This window comes from Haematobia irritans, chromosome 1 (assembly GCF_050003625.1).
Source record: "Haematobia irritans isolate KBUSLIRL chromosome 1, ASM5000362v1, whole genome shotgun sequence".
NCBI lineage: Eukaryota > Metazoa > Arthropoda > Insecta > Diptera > Muscidae > Haematobia > Haematobia irritans.
Genome location: NC_134397.1, coordinates 15,322,201 through 15,345,214, shown reverse-complemented (window position 1 = coordinate 15,345,214; position 23,014 = coordinate 15,322,201). Strand labels below are relative to the sequence as shown.

Genomic DNA, 23,014 nt, shown 5'->3' with positions numbered 1-23,014 from the left:
GAAAATTTTGTCAAAATTTTATTGCAATAGAAAATTTTGTCAAAATTTGTTTTCCAATAGAAAAGTTTGACAAAATCTTATTTCTATTGAAAATTTGGCAAAATTTTATTTCTATAGAAAATTTTGTCAAAATTTAATTTCTATAGAAAATTTTGTCAAAATTTTATTGCAATAGAAAATTTTGTCAAAATTTTATTGTAATAGAAAATTTTGTCAAAATTTGTTTTTCTATAGAAAATTTGTGCAAACTTTTGTCAAAAAATTTTGTCAAAATTTTATTTCTATAGAAAATTTTGTCAAAATTTTATTTCTATAGAAAATTTTGTCAAAATTTTATTTCTATAGAACATTTTTGCAAAATTATATTTCTATAGAAAATTTTGTCAAAATTTTATTTTATAGCAAATTTTGTCAAAATTTTATAGCAATAGAAAATTTTGTCAAAATTTGTTTTTCTATAGAAAATTTTGACAAAATCTTATTTCTATTGAAAATTTGGCAAAATTTTATTTCTACAGATAATTTTTGCAAAATTTTATTTCTATAGAAAATTTTGTCAAAATTTTATTGCAATAGAAAATTTTGTCAAAATTTCTTTTTCTATAGAAATTTTTGACAACATCTTACTTCTATAGAAAATTTTTTCAAAATTTTATTTCTATAGAAAATTTTATTGCAATAGAAAATTTTGTAATAATTTTATTTTTATAGAAAATTTTGTCAAAATTTTATTTCTATAGAAAATTTTGTGCAAATTTTATTTCTATAGAAAATTTGGCAAAATTTTTTTTATAGAAAATGTTGTCAAATTTTTATTTTTATAGAAAATATCGTCAAAATTTTATTTCTATAGAAAATTTTGTGAAAATTTTATTTCTATAAAAAATTTTGTCAAAATTTTATTTCTGTAGAAAATTTTGTCAAAATTTTATTTCTATAGAAAATTTTGTCAATATTTTATTTCTATAGAAATTTTTCCCAAAATTTTATTTCTATAGAAAATTTAGTTAAACTTTTATTTCTATAGAAAATTTCGTCAACAATTTTATTTCATTGGAAAATATTGTCAACATTTTATTTCTTTAAAAAATTTTGTCAAAATTTTATTTCCATAGAAAATTGTATATCACACAACTATTTTATTGCAACAACAAATCAGCGTGTTTTTACCAAATTGGAAGGTTTTTGCTCCAAAATGGGACTTGTCTAGGAGTTACGTGGGTGGCTAGAATAGAATATACTGCGTGAGCGAATGCACATCTCTACCCCTCCACACGGACAATTCGGCAAGGAATTGTAGATGCCTGCATGGCGCACTCGGTCCGTCCAACGGACATCTATAATAAATTTTAAAATAAATTAAATTAATCTTAACTGAAACTGCCACACTTCATTTCTTTTGACGCAAACATGATTTCTCAAAAGACAAATGAAAAATGATAGAGACAATAGTTGTTATAAATTCTGGCTTAAAGAAACTGGGAATTTCGTTTCGGAGGAATGCATTTTTTCTTTTGGGTGTACCACATTAATGTTAAGATATAGCAAAAACTAAAGAAACACTCTATAGAAAATGCAATGCAATATATTAAACTCAAAGATTATATAGATTCAAAGATAAAGCTATATTTTCCTCTCCTCCTCCTAAAGAAATCTTTATTGGGGAAAATATTTCCACATGGCCCTGGGAAAAATTATCCACCCAAACAACATTTTTTTTCTATTTTCTTGTTTTCCATTTTAGAGACATAATAAACTTTTTGTTCTCTTTGACAAACATAAAAAACACTCAACATGTCTTGGGTCAAAGACTCAAACGAACATATCAACACACATATACACAAGTATAGGCAACATATAGACGCCTACGCAGAACCTTCTCTTGATATTGTATTTATGTGGCTAACTTGGTTGGTTGGCCAGCTATTTTTATAAGCATATGTTCGAAGTACTTTTTATGTCTTAAACGCGGGGCTATACCAATTCGCTAGCCAACAAAGCCTCACTGTCAAGATATCGTATAGCTAACAAACGCAATACAGACACACACATATAGAGTTTATACTACAGAAAATAGCAGAAGACAATCAATTCTCAAGGGTCACAACAATACAACCAAACACATGCATACATACGCTCACTCAGGGACTCAGGCACACACAACAAACAGGATGTGGATGGAAATGATTCTCACATCAGGAATGTTGGAATTAAATGCACACACACACACTCACTCATTTATTACATTCCTTTTATACACAACAAAATAAAATAGGGCCCCAAAGCAGACAAGAAAGTAAAAATTAAAGCAAAACCTAGGCTGACTCCTCTTTTAACCCATAATGTTAAGCATGAGAGGTAGGTAATGTGAATATTTCTTCAACAACCATACAAATATGCGTGTTCTTCACTGAGAGCGTAACTATGCTACCATCTATTCCATGGACCAACGAGTGGAATACTAGGCTTTATATATGCACTCAACGCATAATGTTTCAATACTAAAATGTTTTTTATATGGGCATTTTTTTTATTTTTTTTTTATTTCAATAGAAAATTTTGCCAAATTTTATTTCTATATAAAATTTTCTAAAAATTTTATTTCCACAGAAATTTTTATCAAAATTTTATTTCTATAGAAAAATTTCTCAAAATTTTATTTCTATACAATATTCTCTAAAAATTTGTTTTTCTATAGAATATTCTCTAAAAATTTTATTTCTATAGAAAATTTTGTCTAAATTTTATTTCTATAGAAAATTTTGTCAAAATTTGTTTTTCTATGAAAACATTTGTCAAAATTTTATTTCTATAGAAAATTTTATCAAAATTTCATTTCTATAGAAAATTTTATCAAAATTTCATTACTATAGAATATTTTGTCAAAATTTTATTTCTATAGAAAATTTTATTAAAATTTTATTTCTATAGAAAATTTTAACAAAATTTCATTTCAGTAGAATATTTTGTCAAAATTTTATTTCTATAGAAAATGTTCTCAAAATTTTATTTCTATAGAAAATTTTCTCAAATTTCTTTTCTATCGAAAATTTTGTCAAAAATTTTTTTTCTATAGGTGAAAATTTTATTTCTATAGAAAATTAGAAATGTTTGTCAAATTTTATTTCTATAGAAAATTTTATCAAAATTTCATTTATATAGAAAATTTTGTCAAAATTTTATTTTCTATGGAAAATTTTTGCAAAATTTTATTTCTATAGAAAATTTTTGCATAATTTTATTTCTATAGAAAATTTTTGCAAAATTTTATTTCTATAGAAAATTTTCGCAAGATTTTTTTTCTATCGAAAATTTTGTGAAAATTTTATTTCTATAGAAAATGCTGTCAATATTTTATTCCTATAGAAAATTTTGTCAAAATTTTATTTATATAAAAAATTTTCTCAAAATTTGTGTTTCTATGGACAATTTTGTCAACATTTGATTTTTATAGAAAAAATTTTATATATATAGATTTTCTCAAAAGTTTATTGCTATAGAAAATTTTCGCAAAATTTTATTTCTATAGAAAAATTTCGCAAAATTTTATTTCTATAGAAAATTTTCTCAAAATTTTATTTCTATAGAAAACTAACGTAACCCAGCCCGCTTCGCTGCGCCTTCCGAAGCAGAAGCCTGTGCAAAAATCATAAAATTATGTACCGAAGTCCCATTAACGGACAAACCTTTAACTTCAATCTTCAAAAAAAAACGGACAAATTGGAACACTCTCCCACCTTCGCTCCACTCCGACCAAATACCGGAAAATCACGTACCCTATATTAAATTCACGAACTACCCAACGGTCCCTATAAATTCCAAGTAAATCGACAAAGTTTATTTCACTATTCCTCTTCCCCAACCAGATATCGAACAAACATGTACTAATTTAAAAATCATGTATTAATTTAATCACCACGTTCCCTGTAAACTTCAAGTAGATCGGAGAAGGTTAAATCTTGATCTATTTTTTTAAAGCGCCGTCACTTTCCCCGATAAAATATTGACAAACACCGAAGTGAATAGCACCCTTAACCTTCCCTGAAAATTCCAAGAAAATCTGGAAACTTTCATTCAAGTATGGGGCAAGGAGATGGTTCTACCCACGTCCAAATACCCAAACAACGGGTACTCCACATTGATTTCATAACCCACGGCCTTTGCAAATTTCAAGAAAACTTGAGAATTTTAGTTTTTTCTGTTTCAGAGGAAGTCCCCTCTTCCCGTCCAAATATCACAAAATCAGGTATCCAATATTAATTTCATAACTTCTCCCTATGTAAATTTCAAGTAAATTGGAAAAGTTTTATTGTTTCTCTGTATGTACTTAAGGAGAAGCGGATGTCTCCCTAAGCCCTTTTTCCCCCGACCAAATATTAAAAATCAGTAACCTGTTATAAATTTCATAACCTCATCCAGTTTTTCCGTAAAATTTCGTTCTTTGTCTAGACGCCCCCTTCAACCTTCCCTGAAAATTTCATGCAAATCGGACAATTTTGTTCCAAGTTTTAAAAAGTCGGGCAAGCGGGAGGTCCCCCTCCCCGTCCACATATGAACACATCAGGTACGCCATAATAATTTCATAACCTCACCGCATGTTCTCTGTAAATCTCAGGTAATTTAGAGAATTTTCACTGTACTTCAAAAAAAAAAGCCGGACAAAGGGGGGGGTCCCCTCCGCGACCAAATATCGAAAAATAAAGTAGGGGATCTTTGTCTAGATGCTAACCCCAACCTTCTATGAACATTTCAAGCAAATCGGTAAAATTTGGTTCAATTTTCAAAAAGTCGGACAAAGGGGGGGTCCTCCTCCGCGACCAAATATCGAAAAATAAAGTAGGGGATCTTTGTCTAGATGCCAACCCCAACCTTCAATGACAATTTCAAGCAAATCGGTCAACTTTGGTCCAATTTTCAAAAAGTCGGATAAAGGGGAGGTCTTCCTCCGCGACCAGGTGTCAAAAAATGAGGTACCCTATTTTTCACCACATGAGCGCCTCCTATCCACTCTGAAAGTTTCAAGTTTCTCAAAATTTTATTTCCATTGAAAATGTTTTCTAAATTTTATTTCTATAGAAATTTTATTTCTATATAAAATTTTGTCAAAATTTTATTTCTATAGAAAATTTTCTCAAAATTTTATTTCTATAGAAAATTTTCTCAAAATTTTATTTCTTTCGAAAATTTAATCCAAATTTTATTTCTATAGAAAATTTTGTCAAATTTTTTTTTATATAGAAAATTTTGTCAAATTTTTTTTTATAGAAAATTTCATTTCTACAGAAAATTTTGTCAAAATTTTATTTCTATAGAAAATTTTGCCAAAATCTTATTTCTATAAAAAATTTTTACAACATTTTATTTCTATAGAAAATGTTGTCCAAATTTTATTTCTATCGAAAATTTTGTCAACATTTTATTTGTATAGAAAATTTTGCCCAAATTTTATTTCTTCGAAATTTTTTTTTGAACATTTTATTTCTATAGAATATTTTGTCAAAATTTTATTTCTATAAAATATTTTGTCAAAATTTTATTTCTATAGAAAAATTTGTTAAAATTTTATTTCTATAGAAAATTTTGTCAAACTTTTATTTCTATAGAAAATTTTGTCAAGATTTTATTTCTTTCGAAAATTTTCTCAAAATTTTATTTCTATAGAAAATTTTCTCAAAATTTTATTTCTTTCGAAAATTTAATCCAAATTTTATTTCTATAGAAAATTTTGTCAAAATTTTTTTTATATAGAAAATTTAGTCAATTTTTTTTTGTAGAAAATTTTATTTCTACAGAAAATTTTGTCAAAATGTTATTCCTATAGAAAATTTTGCCAAAATCTTATTTCTATAAAAAATTTTTACAATATTTTATTTCTATAGAAAATTTTGTCCAAATTTTATTTCTATCGAAAGTTTTGTCAACATTTTATTTCTATAGAAAATTTTGCCCAAATTTTATTTCTATAGAAAATTTTGTCAAAATTTTATTTCTATAGAATATTTTGTCAAAATTTTATTTCTATAAAATATTTTGTCAAAATTTTATTTCTATAGAAAAATTTGTTAAAATTTTATTTCTATTGAAAATTTTGTCAAACTTTTATTTCTATAGAAAATTTTGTCAAGATTTTATTTGCTATAGAAAATTTTGTCAAAATATTATTTCTATAGAAAATTTTGTTAAAATTTTTACAACATTTTATTTCTATAGAAAATGTTGTCCAAATTTTATTTCTATCGAAAGTTTTGTCAACATTTTATTTCTATAAAAAATTTTATCAAAATTTTATTTCTATAGAAAATTTTGTCAAAATTTTATTTTCTATAGAATATTTTGTCAAAATTTTATTTCTATAAAATATTTTGTCAAAATTTTATTTCTATAGAAAAATTTGTTAAAATTTTATTTCTATTGAAAATTTTGTCAAACTTTTATTTCTATAGAAAATTTTGTCAAGATTTTATTTGCTATAGAAAATTTTGTCAAAATTTTATTTCTATAGAAAATTTTGTTAAAATTTTATTTCTATAGAAAATTTTGTCAAACTTTTATTTCTATAGAAAATTTTTCCAAAACTTTATTTCTGTAGAAAATTTTTCGCAATATTTTATTTTTATCGAAAATTTTGTCGAAATTTTATTTCTATAGAGCATTTTCTCAAAATGTTATTTCGATAGAAAATTTTGTCAAAATTTGTTTTTCTGTGGAAAATTTTGTCAACATTTTATTCCTCTAGAAAATTTTTCCAAAATTTTATTTTGATAGAAAATTTTCTCAAAATTTTATTTCTATAGAAAATTTTGTCAAAATATATTTCTCTATGAAAAATTTTGTTAAAATTTTCTTTAGAAAATTTTGTCATAATATTTTTCTATAAAAAATTTTTCAAAATTTTATTTTTTGGAAATTTTTCCATTGTTAATTCTATATAATTTTATCCTCTTTTTACCCAACATTTTCCTTTGAGCGTTTTTATTTTACCTATCCATTTTCAAACATAGATGCTATACCCAACGAAACCTTAAACACTTCAGGCCATAATAAAAATAAGTGTTTGTTATTCCCCATTCCACTTTATGGGATGGATGAATATGTGCAAATGTGAGTGTAATACCTTTAGAGGAGACTGAGTAATAGATATTTCGAACACTCACACACAAATCTACATTTACTTGTGTTCACATTCTCACTCATTGTTTAAATTAGCCATATGCTGAGATGCCAACAGGGCTATGTTATTAGAGAACAGCATGCACATCGTATCTTATGGTGAAAAGTTTGCTAATAAATTTGTTTGTTTTGTTTCACTTTCCAATAAATTGACTAGGATTTACCCTCCCGCAAAATTATGAAATTGGAAAAGATTTTATTGATTTCTAAAGATTTATCCCTATAATCTTCTATAAAAAGCCAATGGATTGTTGTTTTGTTTTTGGAGAAACTTTTTATTGATTTACTTGGAATAAATGTCATCATAAAATTTTATAAAACAAAAAAACAACATTTATATGAAAATCATATAAAATTTTTAATTCTTCAAAATCGCTTTTAATTTATTTTATTTAATTAATTTAAAGTAATTACATTTTCTAAAATATTTAAATGGTTAAACAATTTGTTCTTAATTATTTTTCCATATATATATATGAAAAATGTGAATATTCATAAAAAGGGTTAAACAATTTAAATTATAATATTTTCTAAGATATTTTAAAAGTTTTTTCATAATTTTCTTTTTTTAAGCATATAAGAAAAATTATTACTTTTCATAGGAAATTTTAAATTTCTTAAAATTTGTTCTCAATGGAGATTTTGTTAAAATGTATATATTATTAAGTTACAAAATTAATTTTCCTTCAAATTTTCGTGTTAAATTTCATGCTACAAATGATTATTATTTCCATATGATTATTATTTTATTTTCAAATTAAAATTTCTGAAACAATTTTCGACATTAATAAATTATTCACAAAATAATAGTTATTTTCTTTCCCCATATCGCATATAAAATATTTACAATAAAAATTAATTAATTTAAAATAGCACAAAAGCAAACTAAACAACATATGGCCATGGCCAAACATTTTTATGTATGTGTACATAAATACTTTTGTAAGAGAATTGTATGGTGTTGGAAATAGTTTGATCTTATCTTGATTTGTTTATTTATTTGTTTTACTTTGGTTGGAATTAAATTTTGTTTATCTAAGCTATCCTTAGCTCTAATTTTATATAGAATGATATGTTAAGCTGGTATAGGAGGACATATGTATTTTCATTTAGTCTCTCATAGAATATGGTTAGAGAGGGAGAGTATTAGACAGTAGGATTTTCAGTTAATCTCTCATAGAGTATGGGAAGACAGGGAGAGTATTGGACTGTAGGAAAAAGATATAGGAAATTTTGCTGTTTTTTTTTTACATGAGAGAATGAGGTGTGTGAGTACAAAAAAGCCAAATTGTGTTGACATAGAGTGAGAAATGCGGTGTGTGAGTACATAAAAGCCAAATTGTGGTTACAAAGGTTCACATTTCTCATATCTATTCGGAGAGGAGGGAATTTCCCATCGTCTTGATCTTCTTGAAAAATCAACTTAAGCTCTTTAAATTATTTGAAATTATTGGTGGGGATAAAATTTCGTTAAAAAAGGATAGCCAATATTTTCACATCATTCAGGAGAGTGTGAGCAGAGAGGGTGAAAGACATATATGAGAGTGAGTATATAAAAAACAAATCGTGGTGATAATAAACTGCTACACAAATCCTATAGTCGGTTCAGTTTGAATTTAGTGATTTCTTACTTGTTTGATATAGTCCGTATATAGAGTGATATACCAAATGTATATAAAAATCATAAAAACTATATGGCGTATAATGAACTTTAATATAGTAGACCCTATATGATATGTAGGCGTATAAGTAGTATAAAAAATTTTCAAATAGTCTGTTTTTATAGTTTACCAATATACTAGAAACTCGAAGTACACCAGACCCACTCTCTTTTTTTTATAAGTTAGCAAATTTTAAAAGTACAAAGTCGTTAAATGACAAGAAAAATAGGTTAGATTTTGTTGCAAGTCATCCTTTAAAAACCGTCATTGTTAGATGATTTAAAAATCTTTTCATATATATTTTTTTTCATCATCCCCGTTAATAGCATTTCCTTGAGTTCTGCACAATCGCATCCTCTGGGTTAATCAGGATGTTCATTCTGTTTGTTGCTTTATTTTTCTATTTAAAACTTTTTTTTTTTAATTAAAATTATTCTATTCGAGAAGTTGAGTGTGAATTTGCAATGAAACGAAGTAAACACAAACAACGAGACTTGAGCTTGACAGAAAGAGACTAATTACAAATATAAGCATACACACAGATAAACACACACACAATAATTTTAGTAACATTTTTTCAGGCAAATAAATAACAAAAGATATTAAATGTCATATGCTGGTATGTGTGTGTGTGTGTAAGAGCCATAATTTCATAGTTTCTTATGTTGTTCTTGAGATCGTAGAGATTGTACGAAATAGAGAGAGGGAGAGAGTACGAAGCTCTCAGCTTAAATTATTGAACTCATTATCAGTGATGCCAATTTGGTGCTTTTGGCGTCAAATTTATTGCCTTTACATGTCCAAAAAGCACCAAACTGTCTTTTTAGTGCCTTTTCAAAAAAAGCACCAACTTGATGCTTTCTGGTGTTTTCATTTAGTGCTTTTGGCGCTTTTTTTTCAATTTGAACAGTATTGAGTTTGATTGACGACATCTTTTCATACAAAAATTCTGATTAGACCAAAATATAGAATTTGTTTGATCTCTTTTTATTTAGGGTACTCTTTTGACAAGTCTAGCGACGAGTGCAGGATTTCAGAACTTGATAAAGATGTCACTAAAAACGTTTGTATTAAATTCACAAAAGCATTTGAAAAAAATTTGAATTAAGAATAATTAAAATACTAAAATATTAATATTTCCAAATTTAATGTCGAAAAATTTATTTTCTTCTCTGAAAAAAACATATTTTGGAATTTGAAATTTATTACTGATCAAAATGAATTGAATGAAAGCATTAAAATTATAAAGATGTACATTTGGATAGAGGTTCAAAATTTCATAAAATAAAAAATGTTTCAAATCAAATCAATACCCAAAAGTTTTATAATACATCTTTGAAAGGTGACTGGCTGGAGTAGTTTTTGTGATGGGAACGGGTATGTTAGAATTTATAATTTTTGTTTGGTGTTTTTTTTTTTTTTTGCTCTTCTGGAGTTGGCATAATGGTGCTCATTATTATGTTCACCAAGAGAACTTGTGGTATACCATAACGCATACGCAACATATTTCAATTGATCATACGTCCCATACATATATATGAAGGTTGGGGAAAATGTCAGATAATCTTAAAGGTGTAGCAATTGAAATGGACAAATAATGAGTGTCTGGTCACAGGAACATACCAAGGAAACTTCGAAGCGTATGTGTTAGAAAGAATAGAAACTACCATACTATGTATGCCTCTGGCTACTTGCAAGCTACTGCTTGAGAAGTCTCTTGCGATAAGCTATAAGACTTTGGGATATTACCTACCACACTAACCTACTTTAAATGAAACTCATACCTCGGGAACAATAAGAATTATGAGCACTAGCGTGGTAGTAACTACAATTACAGATCTGGGTGAAAGTTGTAAAAATCCCTAACCTAACCTCAAATTCCTTGACATCTCAGGATCCTACGGAAGGCATTCGCTGTACGAATACAATTTTTCAGAGTTCAGCTCTTTTTCATTATGGCACCACGGTTGCCATAATTGGCCGAATTCTACAAAAAATGGTAGATTTTGCTGATTGGTAGATCGGTAGAATTCTTGATGTTTTGCAAGATATTCCACTCCAACTAAAAGGCATTTAACAAACTTTTATAGAAATAAAATATTGAAAAAATTTTCTGTAGAAATAAAATTTTCAATAGAAATAAAATTTGGACAACATTTTCTATAGAAATAAAATTTTCCATAGAAATAAAATTTTGACAAAATTTTCTATAGAAATAAAATTTTGACAACATTTTCTATAGAAATAAAATTTTGACAAAATTTTCTATAGAAATAAAATTTTGACAAAATTTTCCATAGAAATAAAATTTTGTCAAAATTTTCTATAGAAATAAAATGTTGACAAAATTTTCTATAGAAATAAAATGTTGACAAAATTTTCTATAGAAATAAAATTTCGACAAAATTTTCTATAGAAATAAAATTTTGACAAAATTTTTCTATAGAAATAAAATTTTGACAAAATTTTCTATAGAAATAAAATTTTGACAAAATTTTTTTATACAAATAACATTTTGTCAAAATTTTCTATAGAAATAAAATTTTTACAAAATTTTCTATAGAAATAACATTTTTACAAAATGTTCTATAAAAATAAAATTTTCATAAAATTTTCTATAGAAATAAAATTTTGACAAAATTTTCTATAGAAATAAAATTTTGACAAAATCTTCTATAAAAATAAAATTTTGAAAAAAAAACATTCTCTAGAAATAAAATTTTGAAAAAAACTTTCTCTAGAAATAAAATTTTGAAAAAATTTTCTATAGAAACAAAATTTTTACAAAATTTTCTAGAGGAATGACATTTTGAAAAAATTTTCTATAGAAATAAAATTTTGACAAAATTTTCTATAGAAATAAAGTTTTGACTATTGTTACAACTAAAATGTTGACAACATTTTCTATTGAAATAAAATTTGACAAAATTTACTGTAGAAATAAAATTAAAAAAAAAACTGTCTCTAGAAATAAATTTTGAGAAAATTTTCAATAGAAATAAAATTTTTAGAAAATTTTTTATAGAAATAAAATTTTGAGGAAATTTTCTATAGAAATAGAATTTTGGCAAAATTTTCTATAGAAATAAAATTTTGACAAAATTTTTTAGAAATAACATTTTTATACCCTCCACCCTAGGATGGGGGGTATATTAACTTTGTCATTCCGTTTGTAACACATGGAAATATTGCTCTAAGATCCCATAAAGTGTATATATTCTGGGTCGTGGTGAAATTCTGAGTCGATCTGAGCATGTCCGTCCGTCCGTCCGTCTGTTGAAATCACGCTAACTTCCGAACGAAACAAGCTATCGACTTGAAACTTGGCCCAAGTAGTTGTTATTGATGTAGGTCAGATGGTATTGCAAATGGGCCATATCGGTCCACTTTTACGTATAGCCCCCATATAAACGGACCCCTAAATTTGGCTTGCGAGGCCTCTAAGAGAAGCAAATTTCATCCGATCCGGCTGAAATTTGGTACATGGTGTTAGTATATGGTCTCTAACAACCATACAAAAATTGGTCCACATCGGTCCATAATTATATATAGCCCCCATATAAACCGATCCCCCGATTTGGCTTGAGGAGCCTCTAAGAGAAGCAAATTTCATCTGATCCGGCTGAAAATTGGTACATGGTGTTAGTATGTGGTCACTAACAACCGTGCAAAAATTGGTCCACATCGGTCCATAATTATATATAGCCCCCATATAAACCGATCCCCCGATTTGGCTTGCAGAGCCTCTAAGAGAAACAATTTTCATCCGATCCGGCTGAAATTTGGTACATGGTGTTAGTATATGGTCTCTAACAACCATGCAAAAATTGGTCTATATCGGTCCATAATTATATATAGCCCCCATATAAACCAATCCCCCGATTTGGCTTGCGGATCCTCTAAGAGAAGCAAATTTCATCCGATCCGGCTGAAATTAGGTACATGGTGTTAGTATATGGTCTTTAACAACCATACCGACCACCAGATTTGACCTCCGGAGCCTCTTGGAAGACCAAAATTTATCTGATTCAGTTGAAATTTGGTACGTGATGTTAAAATATGGCCTCAAACACCCATGCCAAAATTGGTCGATATCGCTCCATAATTATATATAGGCCCCACATAAACCGATCCCCAGATTTGACCTCCGGAGCACCTTGAAAGAGCAAAATTCTTCCCATTCGGTTGATGGATACCATGGGTATCCAACAACCATGCAGGAATTGATTCCTATCAGTCCATAATAATATATAGCTCCCATATAAACCGATCCCCAGATTTGACCTCCGGTGCTTTTTGGAGAAGCAAAATTCATCCGATCTGGTTGAAATTTGGTACGTGTTGGTAGTATATGATATTAGCAACCATGTGAGTTGAAATTTGTGGATGACAGTCTTTTGTAGAAGTATCTACGCAATCCATGGTGGAGGGTACATAAGATTCGGCCTGGCCGAACTTACGACCGTATATACTTGTTTTTCATTTGGGATATGTTCCTAGAAACCTAAGCGGTAGCAAAACCTCAATCTAAACAACCTAGATCTCCTTAGATCCGTGATTATGGGCTAGTGCATAAATCATCACATGTCCCACTGTTTGCCTCTGTGGTCCTCAGATGGTTCATATTTTTCTCCCTCATTCTCTCCCCCATCATATTCATCCCATATCTAATCACACGTAATTAGTTGATTATCATATTTCACATTGACCTAGGACAGTCATTTTCCAATTTTTGGAAATCCAATCCCCACGAAGAAAAACAAGTTTCTTTGTCGGGCAAAATTTATGCATGACATCTATGGGATAATATCCCAATTCAAAATGACCTTTACAAGTAATTCTCTTGAAAACAAACTTCCATCTTCCAAGCAATAGAAGGAGCTTAAAAAGAACACTCTGGAGCTTAAAAAGAACACCAAGGAAAACGAAATAAAATATGCTAATTCCTACCATGGCCCTGCCCTCCCCTTTTTGTTTTCACAAAGAAAGAGAAAGTTTTTGGCCTTTCTTTTTCCAAGTGACGGTTGAAATGCTTGCCATTGCTTTATGCTGTTTCAGTTTCTGTTTCTGGACCAGAAGAGGCTTTTAATTACCATTAAATGTTTATTTCCCTTGACTTCAGAGACGACGACGACGAATGATGGCAATTCTTCTCGTTCGCAGTGTTATTGTTTTTTTTTTTGCGGGGAATCTACGCTGATTATATAGAGCTCTGGTGCTGGTGACGACGTTTGATGTTGCTATTGTTGTTGTTGTTGTTGCTGTTCTGGTGCTACAGTAGATATTTCTACTCTGGGGAGCTTTTCCGCACCAAGGCAACAAAGAGGTTTTTGCCAGTTGGCTGGTTGTGGTATTATGGTGGTCTAGCATTTAAATTAACCGCAGCGGTAATGGTGGTGGCCCTGGTGGTGGCACTACTTGGCACTCTGAATTTTCAAATAAACGCGGGAGCACAATTTTAATTATTGGCCAAGGAAACCAACAACAACAAAAATATGGATAAGGTTACGGATACGAAACACACAACGTTCACAAAATTTCTCAAATACACACACACACGGAGACACTTACGCACCTTTCTCTTACTCTAGGCTATATCCAGGAAATACACGAACATTCATAAGACTTGGCCAACCAATTCAATTGTACACACACACACACACTCACTCATACACAGAAACACTAAACCTTATGTCGTTATCTCCGGGGTTTTATATGCGAAAGGGTTATGCGTATGGACCTTGTTAGCTCAATTATTTTCTTTTATTTATTTTTCCTTTTTTTGCTTTTTTAAGTTTACACTTTCTCTTGCAATGCAATGGGGGTCACCAAGCTATTCTCCAGCCTGGGACAGTATTACCTATGGTGGGTATTTTTTTTTTTTGTTCAAGTGACTTAATCAAAAATTACCGTTTTCCTAGAAGCAGACATGATGTTGCCTATTAAAAAGAGCTCTCGTATACGTTTCCACTCCGTGTATTAAGTTTTTCCGAAGCAATACGTCCATTGAGATGAGTTACTCTGACAAAACTGAATTTGATGATGAAATGAGTTGTGGCTAGCCAGTCCCTCCAAAAAAAAACAACAAGGTTTACAACTTTCAGACATTCATTTACTTGGTGGTGGTATGTGCTGGCTGCTGCGTTCGACAACAGAAACTTCTTGTCAAGGATGTTTTGGCTGAAGCAACTCAAAGGCTCCTTACACAACATGTTGGCATCAAAACAATACCAGGGACTCAAAATGATTATGTTGCAACCAGTGATGCGAAATTAAGAAAATGTTGTACTGGTACTATTGGTACGAAAGTTAAGAAAAATACGAAAATACTCTATACATATGTGCCGCTTTCAAAACTTTTGCCAGGGTTGTCAAAATGTTATTTTTATAAAAAATTTTGTCAAAATTTTATTTCGATAGAAAATTTTGACCAAATTTTCTTCCTATAGAAAATTTTATCAAAATGTTATTTGTATTGAAAATTTTTTCAAAATTTTATTTCTATAGAAAAGTTTCGCAAAATTTTGTAAAAGTTTTATTTCTATAGAAAATGTTGTCAAAATTTTATTTCTATAGAAAATTTTGTCAAAATTTTATTTCTATAGAAAATTTGATTGAAATTTTAGTTCTATAGAAATGTTTTTTACAATTTTGTTTCTATAGAAAATGTTGTCAAAATTTTATTTCTATAGAAAATCTTGACAAAATTTTATTTCTACAGAAAACTTTGTCCAAATTTTATTTCAATAAAAATTTTTATTTCTATAAAAAATTTTTTCAAAGTTTTTATTTCTATTGAAAATTTTGTCAAAATTTTTATTTTTTATTTCTATTGAAAATTTTGTCAAAATTTTTATTTTTTATTTCTATTGAAAATTTTGTCAAAATTTTATTTCTTTAGAAAATTTTGGCAAAATTTTATTTCTATAGAAAATTTGCTCGAAATTTTATTTCTATATAAAATTTTGTCAAAATTTTATTTCTATAGAAAATGCGCTCGAAATTTTAGTTCTATAGAAAATTTTGTCAAAATTTTATTTCTATAGAAAATGTTGTCAAAATTTTTATTTCTATAGAAAATTTTATTTTTATAGAAAATTTTGTCAAAGTTTTTATTTTTTTATTTCTATAGAAAACTTTGCCAAAATTGTATTTCTATAGAAAATTTTGCCAAAATTGTATTTCTATAGAAAATTTTGTCAAAATTTCATTTCTATAGTAAATTTTGTCAAAATTTTATTTCTATAGAAAATGTTGTCAAAATTTTATTTCTATAGAAAATGATGTAAACATTTTATTTCTATAGAAAATCTTGATAAAATTTTATTTCTATAGAAAATCTTGTCCAAATTTTATTTCTATAGAAAAGTTTGTCAAAGTTTTTATTTTTTTATTTCTATAGAAAATTATGTCGAAATTTTAATTCTATAGAAAATTTTGTCAAAATTTTATTTCTATAGAAAATGTTGTCAAAATGTTATTTCTATAGAAAATTTGCTCGAAATTTTAGTTCTATAGAAAATTTTGTCAAAATTTTATTTCTATAGAAAATTTGCTCGAAATTTTAGTTCTATAGAAAATTTTGTCAAAATTTTATTTCTATACAAAATTTTGTCAAAATTTTATATCTACAGAAAATTTTGTCAAAATTTTATTCCTATAGAAAATGATGTAAAAATGTTATATCTATAGAAAATTTTGACAAAATTTTATTTTTATACAAAATTTTGTCCAAATTTTATTTCTATAAAAAATTTTATTTCTATAGAAAATTTTGTCAAAGTTTTTTTTTATAGTAATTTTGTCCAAATTTTATTACTATAGAAAATTTTGTCAAGATTTTATTTCTATACAAAATTTTGTTACAATTTTATTTCTGTAGAAAGTTTTGGCCAAACTTTTATTTATATAGAAATTTTTTGCCAAATTTTATTTTTATAATCAGTTTCTCAAACTTTTAATTCTATAGAAAATTTTGTTAAAATTTTATTTGTATAGAAAATGTTTTCAAAATTTTATATCTATAGAAAATTTTGTCAACATTTTATTTCTATAGAAAATTTTGTCAAAATTTCATTTGTATAGAAAATTTTGTCAATATTTTATTTCTATAGAAAATTTTGTCAAAAATTTAATTCTATAGAAAATTTTGTCAAAAGTTTATTTCTATAAAAACATTTTGTTAAAATTTTATTTCTATAAACAATTTTGTCGAAATGTTATTTCTATAGAAAATTTTGTCAAAGTTTTATTTCTATAGAATTTTTTTTCAAAATTTTATTTCTTTAGAAAATTTTGTCTAAATTTTATTTCTATAGAAAACTTTGTAAAAATTTTATTTCTATAGAAACTTTGTAAAAATTTTATTTCCGTGGAAAGTTTTTTTTCAAATTTTATTTCTATAGAAAATTTTCTCAACATTTGATTTCAACAGAAAAGTTTCTCAAAATTTTATTTCTATAGAAAATTTTCTCAAAATTTTATTTCTATATAAAATTTTGACAAAATTTTATTTCTATAGAAAATTTTGACAAAATTTTATTTCTATAGAAAAATGTTTGTCAAAATTTTATTTCTATAGAAATTTTTTGCAAAATTGTTATTTCTTTAGAACATTTTTTTTATGTTATTTCCATAGAAAATTTTCTCAAAATTTTATTTGTATAAAAAATTTTCACAAAATTTTATTTTGTATAGAAAATTTGTAAAGTACCTCCTAATTGGAGAGGAATATTTCGGGAAACGCCGTCAACACTTTGCAGGTTTTCTGCCTCATGCGGCGCGTAACATATTTATATAAAATCAGGTCTTCAATTTTCGGATCATTTCTGCTATTTAACCGTTTTTTTTTTTTTGTTCACTTTTCGGACGTTATACAAAACTGCCAGTATCACGGTAACGAGCAAACATTTAAATACTTGAAGGGTCTAATGATAGTCTCTTGTGGTTTTCCCGCCAAATTTTAATTCCATCAAGACTAACTTTATATGCAATAGATCAAATTGCTTGTCTATCCTTGTAAACAATAAAATGAACTGTCACTAGAACAAATCATATGGTTGAAGTTTACCATTTATGACTCTGTTTTAGCACTGGGTCATCTTCCCTTCTCATCTCTACGGCTTATCATTTCAATCGGTTTGTTTTCTAATTCCTAGGTTCAGACATGTTCGATGGCGGAGACAATTCAACACAGCACAAAACTTATTACTGGTTAGCTTCCATCGAGCCAACTCTCAACGAGGAGGGGGCCAATTTTGCTTTCGTTTTGTTCTTGTAAATCTGCTGCGTGCCACAATCAAACCATTGTTGAATCCCTCTGCAATGCAGGCATGGCATGGCTGGCAAAAGAAGGAAAAAGCAACCTCTTTGTAACGGTTCGTTGTTGTCTACAAAGCTTCGCGTTGCTTATTAACGTTAAGTCGAGCATGTCGATTGAAGGATGTTTCTGCAATCTTAGGTTGATTCTGGCTAACTTTACAATGACTCTGATACGTTTTTTCCCAAATCCCCTCTGCATCTTCTTCGGTTTCAACGCCAGGTTAAAGTAAATGTTCGTTGGTTGCGCCTGCTGCCTTTTTTTACAAAGGACTTACTATGGCAGATGTATCTGTGATGATTTGTTGCATAGATCACGTGCTTGAGTGTCATTGGTAATGAAAATCGAAAATCAAAGAAGAACGATTCTACTTTTTTTCCAACAATTTTTGAGACATGATTTTTCAGGGGATATATCCGAATGGGCGAATATCTGTGTATGTCTGAACGTGTGTGTAGGTGTAGGAATGCTTGTTGTAAGAAATATTTCATAGTTTCATTTAAAAGGTCATTCCTTTTTTACTTTCATCACGTATTCATTCAGTAATAACGTCCGTTGATTAAGCTGATTTGCTAACGAATATACCGTCACCATCAATGGTGGAATGGAAGGGGAAAGAAATATTGCTACTTAGTACTAACCGAAATATTACTGTAAGAGATTCAGACAATTTTTCTATAGAAATAATTGTCTTAAATAAATAAATAAAACATACAATTTTGAGAAAATTTTCTATTGAAATAAAATTTTTCAAAAATTTTCTATTGAAATACAACCTTGACAAAATTTTCTTTAAAAATAAAATTTTGAGAAATTTTTCTATAGAAATAAAATTTTTGCAAAATTTTTCAATCACAAATAAAATTTTCTATAGAAATAATATTTTAAGAAAATTTTTTATAGAAATAAATTTTTGCAAAAATTTTCTATAGAAATAATATTATACAAAAAATTTCTATAGAAATAATATTTTTGCAAAAATTAAATTTTGACAAAATTTTCTTTAGAAATACAACTTTGACAAAATTTTCTATATAAATAAAATTTTGACAAAATTTTCTATAAAAAAAAATTTGCAAAATTTTCTATAGAAATACAACTTTGACAAAATCTTCTATACAAATACAACTTTAACAAAATTTTCTATAGAAATAAAAAATTTTAAGTATTTTTTATAGAAATAAAAATTTTCTTCAGAAATAACATTTTAAGAAAATTTTCTATAGAAATAAAATTTTTCAAAAATGTTGACAAAATTTTCTATAAAAATAAAATTTTTCAAAGATTTTCTATGGAATTCAAATTTTTAAAAAAATTTTCTATAGAAATAAAATGTTTCAAAACTTTTCTATAGAAATAAAATTATTCAATAATTTTCTATAAAAATAACATTTTAAGAACATTTTCTATAGAAATAATATGTTGACAAAATTTTATATAGAAATACAACTTTAACAAAATTTTCGATAAAAATAAAATTTTTCTAAAATTTTCTATAGAAATAAAATTTTGACAAAATTTTATATAGGACTACAACTTTGATAAAATTTTCTATAGAAATAAAATTTTGACAAAATTTTCTATAGAAATAAAATATTGACAAAATTTTCTATAGAAATAAAATTTTGACAAAATTTTCTTTAGAAATACAACTTTGACAAAATTTTCTATATAAATAAAATTTTGACAAAATTTTCTATAAAAAAAAATTTGCAAAATTTTCTATAGAAATACAACTTTGACAAAATCTTCTATACAAATACAACTTTAACAAAACTTTCTATAGAAATAAAAAATTTTAAATATTTTTTATAGAAATAAAAATTTTCTTCAGAAATAACATTTTTAAAAAATTTTCTATAGAAATAAAATTTTTCAAAAATTTTGACAAAATTTTCTATAAAAATAAAATTTTTCAAAGATTTTCTATGGAATTCAAATTTTTAAAAAAATTTTCTATAGAAATAAAATGTTTCAAAACTTTTCTATAGAAATAAAATTATTCAATAATTTTCTATAGAAATAACATTTTAAGAACATTTTCTATAGAAATAATATGTTGACAAAATTTTATATAGAAATACAACTTTAACAAAATTTTCGATAAAAATAAAATTTTTCTAAAATTTTCTATAGAAATAAAAATTACAAAAAAACTTGCTATAGAAATAAAATTTTGACAAAATTTTATATAGGACTACAACTTTGATAAAATTTTCTATAGAAATAAAATTTTGACAAAATTTTCTATAGAAATAAAATATTGACAATATTTTCTATAGAAATAAAATTTTGACAAAATGTTCCATGGAAATAAAATTTTGACAAAATTCTCTATAGAAATAATTTTTTTCAAAATTTTTCTATACCTATAAAAATTTTTAAAAATGAAATAAAATTTTTTAAAAAATTTTCTCTAGAAATTAAATTTTCAGAAAATTTCTATCAATACATAAATATAAATATTCAGAAATGTTTCTACAGAAATAAAATTTTTCAAAAATTTCTATAGAAATAACAATTTTCTATAGAAATAAAATTTTTGAAAAAATGTCTATAGAAATAACGACTTTCTATAGAAATAGAATTTTCTAAAAATTTTCTATAGAAATAAAATTTTTCAAAAATTTTCTATTCTAATTTTTAGAAAATATTCTGTAGAAATACAATTTTGACAAAATTTTCTATAGCAATAACATTTTTCAAAAATTTCTATAACTTTTCTAACAATGTTCTATAAAATTCAAATTTTCAAAAATGTTTCATAAAACTCTCAAAAATATTAAGTATGGACCAGAGCGAGGTTAATATGGTAATGATCCCAAAATGTCCATAAATTGCGGTTATGCTAACAACGCATTATGGAGGTCTTAAAGTATGGAATAGAAATAAAATTTTTCCAAAATTTTCTATTCTAATTTTGAGAAAATTTTCAGTAGAAATGCAATTTTGACAAAATTTTCTATAGCAATAAAATTTTTCAAAAATTTCTATAACTTTCCTAAAAATGTTCTATAAAATTAAAATTTTTAAAAATGTTTCATAAAACTCTCAAAAATATCAAGTATGGACCAGAGCGAGGTTAATATGGTAATGATCCCAAAATATCCATAAATTGCGGTTATGCTAACAACGCATTATGGAGGTCTTAAAGTATTGAATACAGTTTAGTTCATTTCGCAATAGGTAAATAATTTGTCTTTACTTTTTTCTGTGTAGAAATAAATTTTAATTTTCTATAAAAAAAATAAAATAACAGAAAATTATCTATAGAAATGAAATATTAACAGTTTTTACCAAATCTTTGATCAATGTTGATTGTGTTCATCGATATTTTTGCGTAGTCATAGTGAATTTTACGAAATTTGTTCTTTTTCTATCTGTGTAAAATTACAGCATATAAATGCCAAGAATATATGAATATTTCACCACGGCACCTACTACATTAATTCTCACAAAATTCAAACTATTTGCAAATTTAAAACAGAGTTGTATGTTTGGACTATGCAAATTCACCTTATTACGGGTATCAACCTATAATAACGGTTTATTTTTTCTTTCAATCACCTGGTAACTACACGATAACAAAATCTTGCAAATATGGCAACGTTATACAAATATAGCAACAAAACAATTGAATAAATAAAGTTTTTGGTATATTTTAAGTGAGAAAGCAAAAGTAAATTGATCGAAACTTTCATAAGTACTTACCAGACTTTAATTAGTAGTTTGTATTAGGATAATTCATTTATGACTTTAACAACAACCCTTGAATACGATATGCAAAAAATACTACACTGAACAACCTAGAATACAACCCTGTCGGCAGAGTGCACAAAGAGTAATTTGAAAATTGCGATATTTTGAGGTATGTATGTATGCAATGTATGAAGAAAAACAATAAAAGATGAAAATGCCGGGAGTCAATGGCAGTCCCATATACTGGACGTTTGAGTGAAAGAGACAAATAGTGTTGATAAAACAATAACCTGTTTATTGCCCGTGACAAATGCAAACAACAGAGAAATCGATATATTTGGAATATGGTTAAAGAGAGGAGTGCAAATTAAAATATGGATTACCATGTTTATGAAAATATCCACCTGGGGACTTACTAGATAATCTACAAGAGTCCTAAGCATTATATGGTCAAACGATTATATGGCCTTAAAATCTAATGAACTCTCAAGTTTGGTGATTTTACATTTTGTTGAAGTACGGAGGCCGGAGGCCGCGCTCCCCTTACCAGAATTTACTTGCTTTAAGACCAGCACATAGTTCGTGTTTCACTGATGGAAACCAACATTGCAAGTGCAAAATATCAATAAAGATACAGAGTTTCTTTGCAAAAGATAACTTAGCTGGGAGGGGAAAGGGTCTAATTCAAATCATTGCAGACTGTAATAGAATTGCATTTAGCATCGGGAACACATGAAAAATTAGACAACAATGGATTCAGCATTTTCACATTCACATTTTTTGATTTATAATATAATCTTTAAGTATTTAAAAATATTTTATGCTGCGATTTTTTATAATACTTACTTATAATAATTCACTTTAAAGGAAATAATACTTTTTAATTGGTACTTTGGATCAAACCCCATTTCATGTATAATACAATGTGGCATTTTTTATTTTAGCGGCTAAACACAAACCTAATACCGACCTTATTAAATAAATCAATTACAATAAAAATTATTAAACAAATTAATTACAATATTAGGTTAGAGCATAATCGAACACTCTTCCCCGCGAGTTTTGAAATACCAAAACTTGACAACCCTGTTCTAATTACGAATGAATATACAAGGAGAAAAATACATTTATAGTACCCAATAGGAAAATCAGACACATATGTTGT

General features: G+C 26.7%; 1 protein-coding gene across 2 annotated transcripts in view; it reads right to left on the bottom strand.

Annotated features, from left to right (window-relative positions):
- LOC142220301 (hexosaminidase D) overlaps nucleotides 1-22,020 on the bottom strand; it is a 148,190-nt gene extending 126,170 nt beyond the window's left edge. Inside the window, exon 1 of one of the 2 annotated variants that reach the window (XM_075289353.1) lies at nucleotides 21,862-22,020. Coding sequence is in view for 1 of the 2 variants with exons in the window: in XM_075289352.1 (XP_075145467.1) it covers nucleotides 14,742-14,762 (21 nt within the window). In the remaining variant the exon portion in view is untranslated. Of the gene's footprint in view, nucleotides 1-14,741; nucleotides 14,848-21,861 lie in introns of those variants that run through there. The other variant, XM_075289352.1, reaches the window with a different exon arrangement.
- Between the last annotated feature and the right edge of the window lie 994 nt (nucleotides 22,021-23,014).